General features: G+C 45.6%; 1 protein-coding gene across 2 annotated transcripts in view; it reads left to right on the plus strand.

Moving 5' to 3' along the window:
• Positions 1-13,725, plus strand: part of LOC146326241 (immunoglobulin superfamily member 21-like) — a 47,261-nt gene that overhangs the window by 26,967 nt on the left and 6,569 nt on the right. For both annotated transcript variants that reach the window (XM_084722002.1, XM_084722003.1), the window contains exons 5-7: positions 2,043-2,158; positions 10,933-11,455; positions 13,106-13,206. In XM_084722002.1, coding sequence (XP_084578128.1) covers positions 2,043-2,158; positions 10,933-11,455; positions 13,106-13,206 — 740 coding nt within the window. The remainder of the gene's footprint in view (positions 1-2,042; positions 2,159-10,932; positions 11,456-13,105; positions 13,207-13,725) is intronic.

Here is a 13,725-nt window from a genome sequence, read left to right on the forward strand (position 1 = left end):
GATCTTTTGAGGTCCTTTTGTTTATAGGGGGGAAAAGGGGGAAAAATCTTAGTAAATTAAATAATATGCTACTGATGGAACAATCTAAACAGTATTCACTTCAAAAAATATATAATGGATGGAACAAAGATCTCCATTTTAAAGAAGCTGAAACAAGAAGGAAGGTATTTTATACCCCACTGACAGCATCACTACAAATGAAAATCTCCAGTTAATACAATACAAATTAATGACAAGAATATGTTACACTAGAGACAAAATTCATAAGTTTTATCCAAATTCCTCTGATCGATGTGTGAAGTGTGGCTCTCATCACTCCCTTATACATTCCTTCTGGTCCTGGATATGGAAGACTGGATATATATTACATGTAAAATAAAATTATTTTTTTCAGCTCAAGTGTGTATTTTTCAATATGCTGAAAAAATAAGATACCCTTTGGGATGGCAGATTATGTTCTCCTCACTCATCTATAAGAAACTCATTTTAAAACACTGGAAAAAAACAGAAGCTCCCACTCTACAGATCTGGAAAGATTTGATGAGATATTATTTCTCCATAGAAAAGACATTATCTGAGGATAACAACAAACTAAAGCAATTCAATGAGGTTTGGGAACACATATATGTTGCTTTATAAGATTTAAGACAAAAATAACTGGTGGCAGAGAGGACAAGGGGGGACTCTGGTGGAGATCAAGGGCATAGAACTATTGTGAGTTGTGTATTAATGTGTGTGCATGCCTGAGTGTGTTTGAATGTTGTGGGGGTGAGAGCAATGTGAATAGCAGGTAGGAATGAAAGTCTTGTGTCTTGTACTTTATGTCTTGTGTATATAAATGTATGGAGGGAGTGATGTTTTGGGTTGCATGACACCATTCAAGGATAAGACATGTTATGGAAAACACTTTATGTTTTATTAGTTTTGTGGCTGAAATATTGCAAATAAAACTTAATGGTGTACAGTATGAAATCAATAAAGTTAATTATACAAAAATAAATAAATAAATAAAATAAAAATGTTTTGAAATGTCCACATTCATGGCACAATTCAAACAGGATCATGAAAATGATTTGTCTCTTTGTCAACTACCCTTCAGATTTTCACCAAAATGAGAGTCTATGGAGTTTACCCAAAGGGGGATGACTTTGCCTCTCAAAATAGTTACAGCAACTATTCATGTTGTTCTCACATTTCTCAGAGTTATTGGGATAGTTCATCCAAAATTGAAAATTCAGTCATTATCTAATCATCCTCATGCCAACTGAAGGTTGAGTTTAGTTTTTTAGTCCACAAAACACACTGGTATTTCACAGGAAAACAGTGCTGCAGAATCTTCCAAACAATGAAAGTGAATGGTGATTTCAAACTGGCAAAAATAACCCCATAAAATGCTTCCATACTGCTTGTCTGGTGTAATCTAAGTTCCTAAAGTACCAACATGCCGTTTGCACACTGTCACACACACCCATTTCAGACAGTGTGCACGGGCACATGAACATGGCTCCAAGCTAAGAATCTACAGTGAAGATTCAGGCTAAAAACACCAAACAAGCAGTGTTGAGGCATTTTATGTTTTTATTCTGTTGTTTTTTTTTACCATTCACTTCCATTGTTTGGCACATTTTGCATCACTGTTTACCTGTAAAACTCCAACAGAGTTTTGTAGACTAAAAAACTAAACCCAACCTTCAGTCAGCATTAGGGTGAATAGATAATGACTGAAGGATGGCTGTTTCCCCCTTGCTTCCCTTCTTTATGCTAAGCTAGGCTAACCATGTCCTGACTCCAGCTTTGTATGCAACACACAGACATGAGGTTGAGATCCATATGACATCTCACTCTCAGAGATAGTATATATACCTTTGATGAATTAATTGTTCACACTTGAAGGTGTGAGAGTCATCACCAGCATACTGACTCATCACTTAACCTTGATTTTTTTCATTAGTTAACTACCTCACAAGTTATACTGTATATTTACTTTCCCTCGGTAAGTGGAAGATGCTCTCTCTGAGTGTCTTTGTGTGTTTTCTCTGCAGTACCTCCAAAGTCTATCTCTGTGGTGGCAGCCAACAGTCCGGCTCCTTTCAGCCGCTATGAGGCCCAGAACTTCACTCTGGTTTGCATTGTTACAGGGGCAAAGCCAGCTCCCATGGTGAGATGGAACCTTTTTACTCTATCTCTCTTGAAAGCCTCTGTCTCCATAATCAAATTTGTGTGACTGCTTTGTGTGCCAGGAAGGGAAGCTTCATGATCCATCCGTCCAGTCAGTTAAGATCCTGGAAAACAGTGAAAGAGGATGATGTTACTTTCACTGCAGAGTGACATTAGGAGCACAGCTGGATTTGAAATATTTAGTGCTCATAGATGATAAAAAACAACAACAACAACAACAACAATCCTGTAGCTCCAGCTTTGGTCTGTACCCTCTTTGACATCTGTGGAAAATGTATTGGGGATTGATCTCAGGGGATTAGGACGGCTGTATATGTGACAAAACAAATGTTTTAGTACATGTAGCATAATCATAATCTTGATTGATTTAACTCTCTCTCTCTCTTTTTTTCATTTTCTGTGTTTATCTACTGAACTACACTGTCTGTTCAAACCCTCCTCTTATACTGGCTTATTGTAGTGATGATTAAAGACGCCGATCTCTCTGGTCATGTGACAGTGTACTCTGAGCAATGACCAAGATAAATACAGCAGCATGTAGCTGTAAGCTGACACACAGATATCTATAAATACAACAGTATACAGTTAGAGTGCAGCTGTATTGAATGTGGGTTATTTATTATAATAATATTAGAGATGTCACTGTTCATTTGCTTTAAATGACCTCATTGCCCAGAAGTGGGTCAGAGACTGAGTAGAAACAGATAATACAATAAGATATGATATTGTAGTAATCTTCTTGCTATGTAATCAAAATATTAAGTACATAGCATAGTCACATTTTAAGTTTAATGAAATAAGTCACTACATACAAAATTGATGGGAACTGTGTGAGGGATGATGTCCTGGTTTTTGTGCCTCATGCTGCTTGGGAAAAGTAATCTAAGTGAGTTACTGGAGTTCAGATAAATGTTATTATAGCATTAACTACAAGCAACATAACTACAACTAAACTAAAAAGTAAAACCTGGTGTGAAAAACATTTTTTGCTAACTGAAATTTCAAGTCTTTCTTACAGCAATATTCACATATGGATACGTACATTTAGGTGTCTGCTGAAATTGTTTTTCTTGTCTATAGGGTCTCTAAAAAGATCCTTTTGTTATGTCTGACTAAGGTGGAGGACCCAAATGCAGACACAGGAGGCAGGGGGTAGACTTCAAAAGGTATTTAATGAACAAAAAACCAAACATAAGCTTACATGAATGACGAGGGTGAATCCAAAAACAGGTAGGGAGGAACAAAACCAAAAATCCATAAATCCGAAAACACTGGGAAACACTGACCAAGACGGAGACGAGACGCGAGAGTGACAGAAACAATGAACCGACAAAGGAAGAGGACAAGACACAGGATTAAATACACTAGGAAGGGGAAGGAAAACAAGACACAGGTGAGGGCAATCAGGAACAGGTGAAAACAATCAGAGATCACAAGGGGAGGGAACACAGACAAAGACAGGAAGTAAAACCAAAACACATGAGGGAGGAACAGAAACTATCAAAATAAAACAGGAAACAACCAACCAGAATCCCAAACCATGACAGTACCCCCCCCTTAAGGGACGGATCCCAGACGTCCCTTCATAAACTAAATCAAAACTCAGTCCAAAAAAAAAAAAAAAAAAAAAAAAAAAAAAAAAAAAAAAGAGTCCAAGAGGAGCAGGGTGGGCGGAGGGGGTCCGGAGGAGGGCAAAACAAAAATCAGTCACGATCTCAGGCACCCAGCCTGGCAACAAGGATCAGAAGTCCGAGTTCATAGGCCCCGGGGACTGGACAGGGGTCAGACATGAAGGCTTGAGGGCCAGGCCGAAGCGAAGGCGAGAAGCAGAAGACCTCAGGCGGACGGCCTGAGTGCGGGGCAGAGGCGAAGCAGGAGACCTCAGGCGGACGGCCTGAGTGCGGGGCAGAGGCGAAGCAGGAGACCTCAGGCGGACGGCCTGAGTGCGGGGCAGAGGTAGGGACCTCAGGCGGACGGCCCGGGAGCAGGGCAGAGCAGGAGCAGAGCCCTTCTTGAGGCCGGCGACGAAGGCGAAGGCAGAGCCCCTCTGGAGACGGGCGACGAGCAGGAGGCCGACGGCGAGGGCTAGACCACTCTGGAGACGGGCGACGAACAGGAGGCCGACGGCGAGGGCTAGACCACTCTGGAGACGGGCGACGAGCAGGAGGCCGGCGGCGAAGGCAAGACCTCTCTGGAGACGGGCGACGAGCAGGAGGCCGGCGGCGAAGGCGGGACCCCTCTGGCGGACGAGCAGGAGGCCGGCGGCGAAGGCGGGACCCCTCTGGCGGACGAGCAGGAGGCCGGCGGCGAAGGCGGGACCCCTCTAGCGGACGAGCAGGCGGCCGGCTGTGCTGGCGAAGACGGAGGTGGAACTCCTGTGGCAGTTGAGGCGACAACTCCAACGGCAGCCCAGCCACAGCAGGAACTGGAGGCTGTGGCGATGGCTGTGGCGATGGCCGTGGCGATGGCCGTGGCGATGGCTGTGGCGATGGCTGTGGCGATGGCTGTGGCGATGGCTCAGCCGGAGCAGGAGGAGGTGAAGATGGAGGTGGCGGCTGCGGCAGTGGCAGCGGCCCAGCCGCAGCAGGAGCAGGGACTGGCGAAAACTGCAGTGGAGGCTGCGGCGGCCGCCCAGCCGGAGCAGGAACTGGAGACGGCTGCGGCCCAGCCGGAGCAGGAACTGGAGACGGCTGCGGCCCAGCCGGAGCAGGAACTGGAGATGGCTGCGGCTGCAGCGGCGGCGGCCCAGCCGGAGCAGGAACCGGAGACGGCGGCTGCGGCAGTGGCCCGGCCGGAGCAAGAACCGGAGACGGCTGCGGCGGCTGCGGCGGTGGCCCGGCCGGAGCAAGAACCGGAGACGGCTGCGGTTGCCGCGGCAGCGGCCCAGCCGGAGCAGGAACTGGAGACGACCCAGCCAGAACAGGAACTGGAAATGGCTGCGGCAGCGGCGGTGGCTGCGGCCCAGCCTGAGCAGGAACTGGAGATGGCTGCGGCAGCGGCGGTGGCTGCGGCCCAGCCGGAGCAGGAACTGGAGATGGCTGCGGCAGCGGCGGTGGCTGCGGCCCAGCCGGAGCAGGAACTGGAGACGGCTGCGGCAGCGGCGGTGGCCCGGCCGGAGCAAGAACCGGAGACGGCTGCGGTTGCCGCGGCAGCGGCCCAGCCGGAGCAGGAACCGGAGACGACCCAGCCAGAACAGGAACTGGAAATGGCTGCGGCAGCGGCGGTGGCTGCGGCCCAGCCTGAGCAGGGACTGGAGATGGCTGCGGCAGCGGCGGTGGCTGCGGCCCAGCCGGAGCAGGAACTGGAGATGGCTGCGGCAGCGGCGGTGGCTGCAGCCCAGCCGGAGCAGGAACTGGAGATGGCTGCGGCAGCGGCGGTGGCTGCGGCCCAGCCGGAGCAGGAACTTGAGAAGGCTGCGGCAGCGGCGGTGGCTGCGGCCCAGCCGGAACACGAGGAGATGATGGCGGCGACCCAGCCAGAAGAGGAGAAGGCTGCGGCGGCCCCATCGGGACACGAGGAGATGATGGCGGCGGCCCCATCGGAACACGAGGAGATGATGGCGGCGGCCCCATCGGAACACGAGGAGATGATGGCGGCGACCCAGCCAGAAGAGGAGAAGGCTGCGGCGGCCCCATCGGGACACGAGGAGATGATGGCGGCGGCCCCATCGGAACACGAGGAGATGATGGCGGCGGCCCCATCGGAACACGAGGAGATGATGGCGGCGGCCCCATCGGAACACGAGGAGATGATGGCGGCGACCCCATCGGAACACGAGGAGATGATGGCGGCGACCCCATCGGAACACAAGGAGATGATGGCGGCGACCCCACCGGGACACGAGGAGATGGTGGCGGCAGCCCCACCGGGACACGAGGAGATGGTGACGGCGGCCCCACCGGGACACGAGAAGATGGTGGCGGCAACCCAGCTGGAAGAGAAGATAGCTGCGGCGGCCCCACCGGGACAGGAGGCAATGGTGGCGGCGGCCCCACCGGAAGAGGAGGCGATGGTGGCGACGGCCCCACCGGGACAGGAGAGATGAAGGCTGGGTTACAGGACAGTGGAGGCTCAGGAAAGCTGGGCAGCTGAGGCTCAGGAAAGCTGGGCAGCTGAGGCTCGGGAACGCTGGGCAGCTGAGGCTCGGGTACGCTGGGCAGCTGAGGCTCGGGTACGCTGGGCAGCAGAGGCTCGGGAACGCTGGGCAGCTGAGGCTCGGGAACGCTGGGCAGCTGAGGCTCGGGAACGCTGGGCAGCTGAGGCTCGGGTACGCTGGGCAGCTGAGGCTCGGGAACGCTGGGCAGCAGAGGCTCGGGTACGCTGGGCAGCTGAGGCTCGGGAACGCTGGGCAGCTGAGGCTCGGGAACGCTGGGCAGCTGAGGCTCGGGTACGCTGGGCAGCTGTTCTTGGCTCGCAGAGTCCAATAGATCAAGGTAGATCTGTAACTCCCTCTTCATGTCACCCAGTCCAATTAGGAGCTGAGCAATTGGGGGGAAAATCCAAAGTCTGGGTCTAGACGACACGGTCTTTTCAACTAAAGAATAAACAAAAAGCTTACATCTGGGATCCGTGCATCCCTGGATGGCTGAGAGGAGCTGGCCACTCTCCTCAACAGTCTTCTTAAGTTCCTCTGCCAGCTCCACTGACACAGAAAAATCTGCTGGGTCCATGTCTGGTCGGTTCATTCTGTTATGTCTGACTAAGGTGGAGGACCCAAATGCAGACACAGGAGGCAGGGGGTAGACTTCAAAAGGTATTTAATGAACAAAAAACCAAACATAAGCTTACATGAATGACGAGGGTGAATCCAAAAACAGGTAGGGAGGAACAAAACCAAAAATCCATAAATCCGAAAACACTGGGAAACACTGACCAAGACGGAGACGAGACGCGAGAGTGACAGAAACAATGAACCGACAAAGGAAGAGGACAAGACACAGGATTAAATACACTAGGAAGGGGAAGGAAAACAAGACACAGGTGAGGGCAATCAGGAACAGGTGAAAACAATCAGAGATCACAAGGGGAGGGAACACAGACAAAGACAGGAAGTAAAACCAAAACACATGAGGGAGGAACAGAAACTATCAAAATAAAACAGGAAACAACCAACCAGAATCCCAAACCATGACACCTTTCTCTTCATAAGTAATTTCAGTGTGACCAATAATTAAGTAATCCACAGTCCTTCTGCATAGGCAGGTCACAATACTTGAAATTAAGTCATCAGTACCAATACCAATGAAATTCTAAGATTCTCTACACAGTAAAAAACAAAAGCAATCATAAAATTCAACCATTTTTATTTTTCTTTGCACCGGAAATAAATCTCTTTCGAGCTTCTAGGACAAAGCCTGAGGTTTTAGATTTACTCAGCCTGATGCAAATCACTGTTCCTCAGTTCTGAATGTGTCCTCTCAGGGTTCTCTCTCCACTCTGTCACATATTGTAACAGAGTTACATATTAGATATGCCAGAGGGGGACCCTGAGGACCTTCTAGTCTTCAGAAAAGGTTTAACATATCAGTATTTAAAATGTTATATTAGAATATATTATATTTGATTTATTTAATTGAATTATTAGACTATTACCTCCTAATTGTAATTTAAACCGCATATTCTATCAACTTTGCTTCAGAAATGAACGGGTTACTGTCCTAAAAACAGTAAAATAGAGTTATCGAATCAGATGTTTTTGTTGTTGTCTCGAGGCAGAGAAAGGTTAGAACTGGCTCACTCATTGGTTAGGACTTCATCACTTGGACATATGGCCATAGACATATAAACGTAAACGCCTCATTGAGCGGGTTGGCCCATTGCTGCGATACGTTGGCGTGTCCGCCATATTGGATGTGGCAGATCTGCCCCGCACACTAATGCAAGAAAATGGTCCGAACTTAATAAAGCGCCTTTCTACAAAGTGATTTAAATTAATGCCTTTTATTCACCCATTCACACACACACTAATATATTTGGAAACAAATATTTTTCTGAATAAAGAGCACGAACATTTACATTTAACTGATTCTGATTAATCATTTTGATATTCAGTGATTGATGAACATATATACATACATCTATCTGTACAGAGGGGGCACTGATGAACATATTTACATATATCTATCTGTACGGGGGGGCATTGATGAACATATATGTTACATATATATACTATATACTAACATATATATAGACTATAAGGCGCACTTAAAATCCTTTAATTTTCTCAAAAATCGACAGAGCGCCTTATAATCCGGTGCGCCTTATGTATTAATTCTGGTTGTGCTTACTGACCTCAAACCGATTTTATGTGGTACATGGCGCTCAAAAATCTGTCAAAATGTTTTAGTATGACTTTGGTAAGCTACGAAGCTGCACAGCTTGATGGATTGTCGGAGCATTACGGGTACCTTAGTCAGGAGCCTCATGGAGTAATACGTACTGTGCTTCGACATAATATTATGGTGTGTGTATAAGGACCCCAAAATGGCATCTGTTAAGAGACATGCTTACGAAGCGGATTTCAAACTCAAGGCTATCAGTCACACAGTAGAACATGGGAATAGAGCAGCTGTGAGAGAATTCAACATTAATGAATCAATGGTGCGCCTTATAATCTGGTGCGCCTTATAGTCCGAAAAATATGGTACATACATATATCTGTACAGGGGGGGCATTGATGAAAATATATACATACATCTATCTGTACGGGGGGGCACTGATGAACATATATACATACATCTATCTGTACAGGGGGGGCATTGATGAAAATATATACATACATCTATCTGTACGGGGGGGCACTGATGAACATATATACATACATCTATCTGTACGGGGGGGCACTGATGAACATATATACATACATCTATCTGTACGGGGGGGCACTGATGAACATATATACATACATCTATCTGTACGGGGCGGCATTGATGAACATATATACATACATATATCTATACAACTATACAACTATACAACTACAGTCTGTGTGTGTGTGTGTGTGTTTGTAAGCTGAAAACCTTGGAAAAGAATGGTCTTGCACAGCTTTTTCTGTGTGTTGCCACTCTGCATGAATGAATGAGGCATCTTCTCCATTCGCTCTTGCCACATCCAATATGGTGGCGACGTCAACGCATGATTCAGCGCTCAATGTGGCGTCTACGTATATGTGTCTACACATATGGCCACAGTCACAGTTTAGACAGTGGCAGGTGAATTAACCAATCATATCACATACAGTGGGTGGGACCAAAAATCATCCTCTCAGGCCTTCTTGAAGGACAGAGATCTGTAGTATCTCCTGGCCTCACAGTTATCTCCTGTATAAAGTACCTGTTTGATGTCCACACAGTGTGTTGTAGAGTTTGCATGTTTGCATGAGCATGCTGTTGAGTCCAGTTACCTGTCCCACAGTAGTTTGGCGGCTGTCTATGGGCAGCCTCCCTTGATTGTTGTTTCCCTTGCATGATTCCACATACCAGTGCACTGCTTGTGGTCTGATGAGCTAACATGCTTTGGTTTTGTTTTGTTAACTTTTTTTTATTGCATGTAGATCATAAACTCTTCAATATAACACCACTCACTGAGATCGATTGAGAAATAAACATTATTGTGCTTTTTATCCAGAAAAAACAAAGCTCCCCATTTACATGTATTTGTTTACAGGTCAGTCTTGACCCAACAAAAAAGGTAGCGACATAAATGTAACACAGGAACAAGTCCAAGTGGCCAATGTGCCGTCTACATGTATATGTATGTGGGTCTACCCTGTTACAGACAGACCAGTCAGAGCAACAAAATGTGACCTGCAACCAATCAGAGAAATTAAACCAAATTAAAATGGCAGCTATCTGTTTACAATCTTTCTCATACAACAACTAAACAGTGCACTATAATATCTTTCTGAAAACATTTTATATGAGAAACAGACAATGCAGTCACAATCTTGACTCATATTTGATCAGCACTGTTTAGTTTGACAGTTTGATCTGAGTTTCAGGAGGCGTTGTGCTGGATGGACCTGCTGACTGTACAGACTTGGCTAGACAAACAGCCAATGAGAATCATGAACTGTGTGACATGTGACTTTTTAGAACCCACCACATATTAAATAAATAGTTGTGATTGGCCTGACCGGATCCAAGGCTGGTGGAATCTTCTCCGAACAGAAAGGGGGCCAGGCGTATCTGCTAACACAAATGAAAACATTAGTTTAGCAGATCTGTCTGGTTTCCAGACTAATGTTCCCCAGCTCTACGGAGCATATAATGGTTTTATCGATAGGGGTTTGGAACATAACACCACGGGAACACAGTTTCCAGCTCTGCTATAAGCTTAATATTTGTAAAGCCTGTATTAACCAGCAGTTTCTCATGGCTTGTAAGAGTTTTACACTGAGGCTTTGTGTTTTGAAGTGATGACAGTGGCGCTGATCATAACGTCTCCTCTTCTACAATGTTTTCTGACATGATAAATGATATTTACCAGAAGGAACAGTAAAACTCTGATACCTGTCATGTGTGCAGTCCCTGAGTTGTGCTTGTTCCTGTTAAAGGGCATTACTGACTTCTTAGCATCTCTTTTAACCAGCTATAATTGTGACAAAGCATTTGGTTTAGTAAATGCTTGTCCTGGCCCTCAAGCCATCAAGAACACATTTTCTTTTCTAACCGAGGAAACAGGATCAGGGTTATGATCTGAAATGCTTCTAGTGTTCCTGTTGAGCTCACCTGCCTTTGTCTCTCTGCCTCCCAGGTGTATTTCAAGAGGGATGGTGAGCTTATTGATGTGGTTCCAACTGCTCAGTCTTCCTCCTCAGTTGGAGACAAAAGCAAAGACTCAGGTCAAGAGAAAAGCCGGGTCAGGAGCCAGGCAGGGCTTTGGAGCTCCCAGGTTCTCTCCAGTCGGGAAATTGATGACACCAAACTTCAGAAGTCCCTGTCCCTGCTGGAACAAGAGGGGAAGCCAGCTCGACTCGGCCAAGTCGGCCCTGATGAGCCCGAACCGGGACAAGAGCAAGGGTCCAAATCAGAACCCGAGCCGACCACCGAGGTGATCCCTGAGACAGTTGTGAGCAGGGAGTTTCCCCGCTGGGTCCAGAGCAGCGATCCCCTCTACTACTTTCAGCACCGGCAGCAGGCAGTGGGTGACGGCACCATGGAGGTGAGAGCCATGCTGACCTGGAGCCTCAACCCCCAGCTGGACAACGAGGCTCTGTTCAGCTGTGAGGTCAACCACCCTGCTCTGTCCATGCCCATGCAGGCCGAGGTCACACTGGGTGAGTTATGCACCAACACATGCAGGTCAGATTGTACATGAATATGAATATGACTTCCACACAAGACAGACAGATTATGCTAGCATATTAGCTGTTTAGCAGTAGCGCCAGCTCAGTTACCCCAGATAGTCATGTGATGCTCATCTTACAGCATGTAGGGGACATTTACTGTATAAGTAGATGCCACACTGACCACTTCAGCGTGTTGCTGCATTACAGTGATGCGGCTATTTCCATTAGTGGTGTATTCACAGGTTTATGATCTATGGAGTAAGGAAAGAAAAGATTTTATATAAGATTCCTTATATATGGTAAGGGACACCCAAAGAAAACCCACACAATCATGGGGAGAACATGCAAACTCTACAGAAAGGACATGTCCAAATGGGGAAAACCATTGACCTTCTTGTTGTGAGGCAAAAGTGCTAACCATTTATCAGCTAAATGTAGCATACAACTTTAAAAAAAACTATTTTTTGAATCAAATGTTAGCGTGCCTTGAACTTTTGAAGTTCTCTCAATTTTCATGTATTGAAAAAGTTTGCCTGTGAATTTAAGGATCTACAACAGGAAAGACGTCCAGGGTTGACTTGTTTATTCTCAAGGAAAATGCACATTAATCAAATGCAAATCCCTGTAAATGGGCCAATGTTTGCCAAAAAGCTGACTTTCCACTGTTGTTGGCTACGATCTTGTGATTGGAGCAGTGAGGGACAGGTTTTATTTAAGGTCAATCACTTCTCTTTCTCAATACAATTACTCAGACCACCTTGTTATAATAACAATAAAGATACACAATACTCTGTAAATACATCACATACTATCCCAGTATCTCAGGAGTCCTGACACAGTTAATATGCAATTTCAACTGAGCTAATGAGATGTATAATGAGAGCTACTGAGATTCAAACTTCAACACAACCTCATTTTTAGAGGACAAACTCAGGGCTATAAAGAAACAGAGGCAAACCACTGAATTCATTAATTCAAACTGAACTGAGAACAATAAACAGAAAGTGGGTCATCCTGAGCCTCCAGCACACTTTGTACTGCTGCACCTCAGGTGGTTTGTACCACAGTCACATGGAAAACAGGTGGACATGTTCTCTGTTCATCCTGGAACTGTGGGTAGTCACATTAAACTAATTTGTACTATTATGACTTTCCTATTAGTCAGAAGTCAGAAAGTCGTGAGAAGTTTTTCAATTAAATGTTTTTAAAATATCTATTAAGTTCTTTTGATTATTATGTAATTTATATTTTGCTATGCAGAAAAAAAGATGCAATTTGAAACAAAATACTTTTATAGCTTTCATTTGTGTATAGTTGAATATGTTATTTTATTCTTTAATAAGACACATTTTTAAAAATAGGTTGCAACTGTAGAAAAAAAAAATGCCTTTACAGTCTAAATGTAAGTGAACCACATAACATGTCCATCACTGTTCCCGCCATAATTACTACAACCACTAGAGGTCACACTTCTGTGGGAAATTAGCAGAGCTCATCTTTTCAATGTAACAGGGTTAAAGCCAAACATGTTTGTACAGAATGTATTTTTTTATTTTAAAATTACAAAGATATTTTTTGATGTATTTGTGCTATTTGTGCATCTCTACTGTCCAATGTGGTCTTTCACCTTTCTGTCAGCTGCTCCAAGAGGACCCAAGTTGTCCATGAGTCCCAGCAGGGCCAAGGTGGGAGACACAGTGCGGATCACTGTACAGGGCTTTCAGCTGGGACCTTCTGCAGTAAGTTTCCAACCAGCAGCTTTTTGAACATGGACGCAACGTCCAGTCTGTTTTTTCAATGTTTCTGTTGCATCTGGCTCCCTTCCCATTCAGATAGATTTCCACCTGTCCTGGATCTGTTCAGGCCAATCCCAACTGTTTGTTTAACATGGGGTGAACTTGATAAGTTGACTGACAGTGAATGTCACCGGATTTGAAAAATCACCCGTCAAATGTTTTGAGCATAACGCACCAGGCTCACAAATCTCAGATCAAACAGTCAAACAAGACAGAACTAATCAAATGTGAATCAAGATTTTGTCACTGCATTATTAATTTCTTGCCTCAGATGTTTCCAGAAACATGTTAGTGTTCTGTTTAGATGTAATTTGAGAACATTTGTGAGCAGGCTGCCATTTTTTTCCTGCTTGAAAACGGACCAAACATCTTCTCAAGTTGCATGTCATTCTGTGTCACAAGTTTCATTGCAGTGATTGGTTTTATGTCATATTTTGTTGCTCTTATTAGTTGTAGGTCTAT

The sequence above is a fragment of the Lutjanus erythropterus genome, chromosome 6 (genome assembly GCF_056507025.1).
Source record: "Lutjanus erythropterus isolate fLutEry1 chromosome 6, fLutEry1.hap2, whole genome shotgun sequence".
Taxonomy (NCBI): domain Eukaryota; kingdom Metazoa; phylum Chordata; class Actinopteri; order Lutjaniformes; family Lutjanidae; genus Lutjanus; species Lutjanus erythropterus.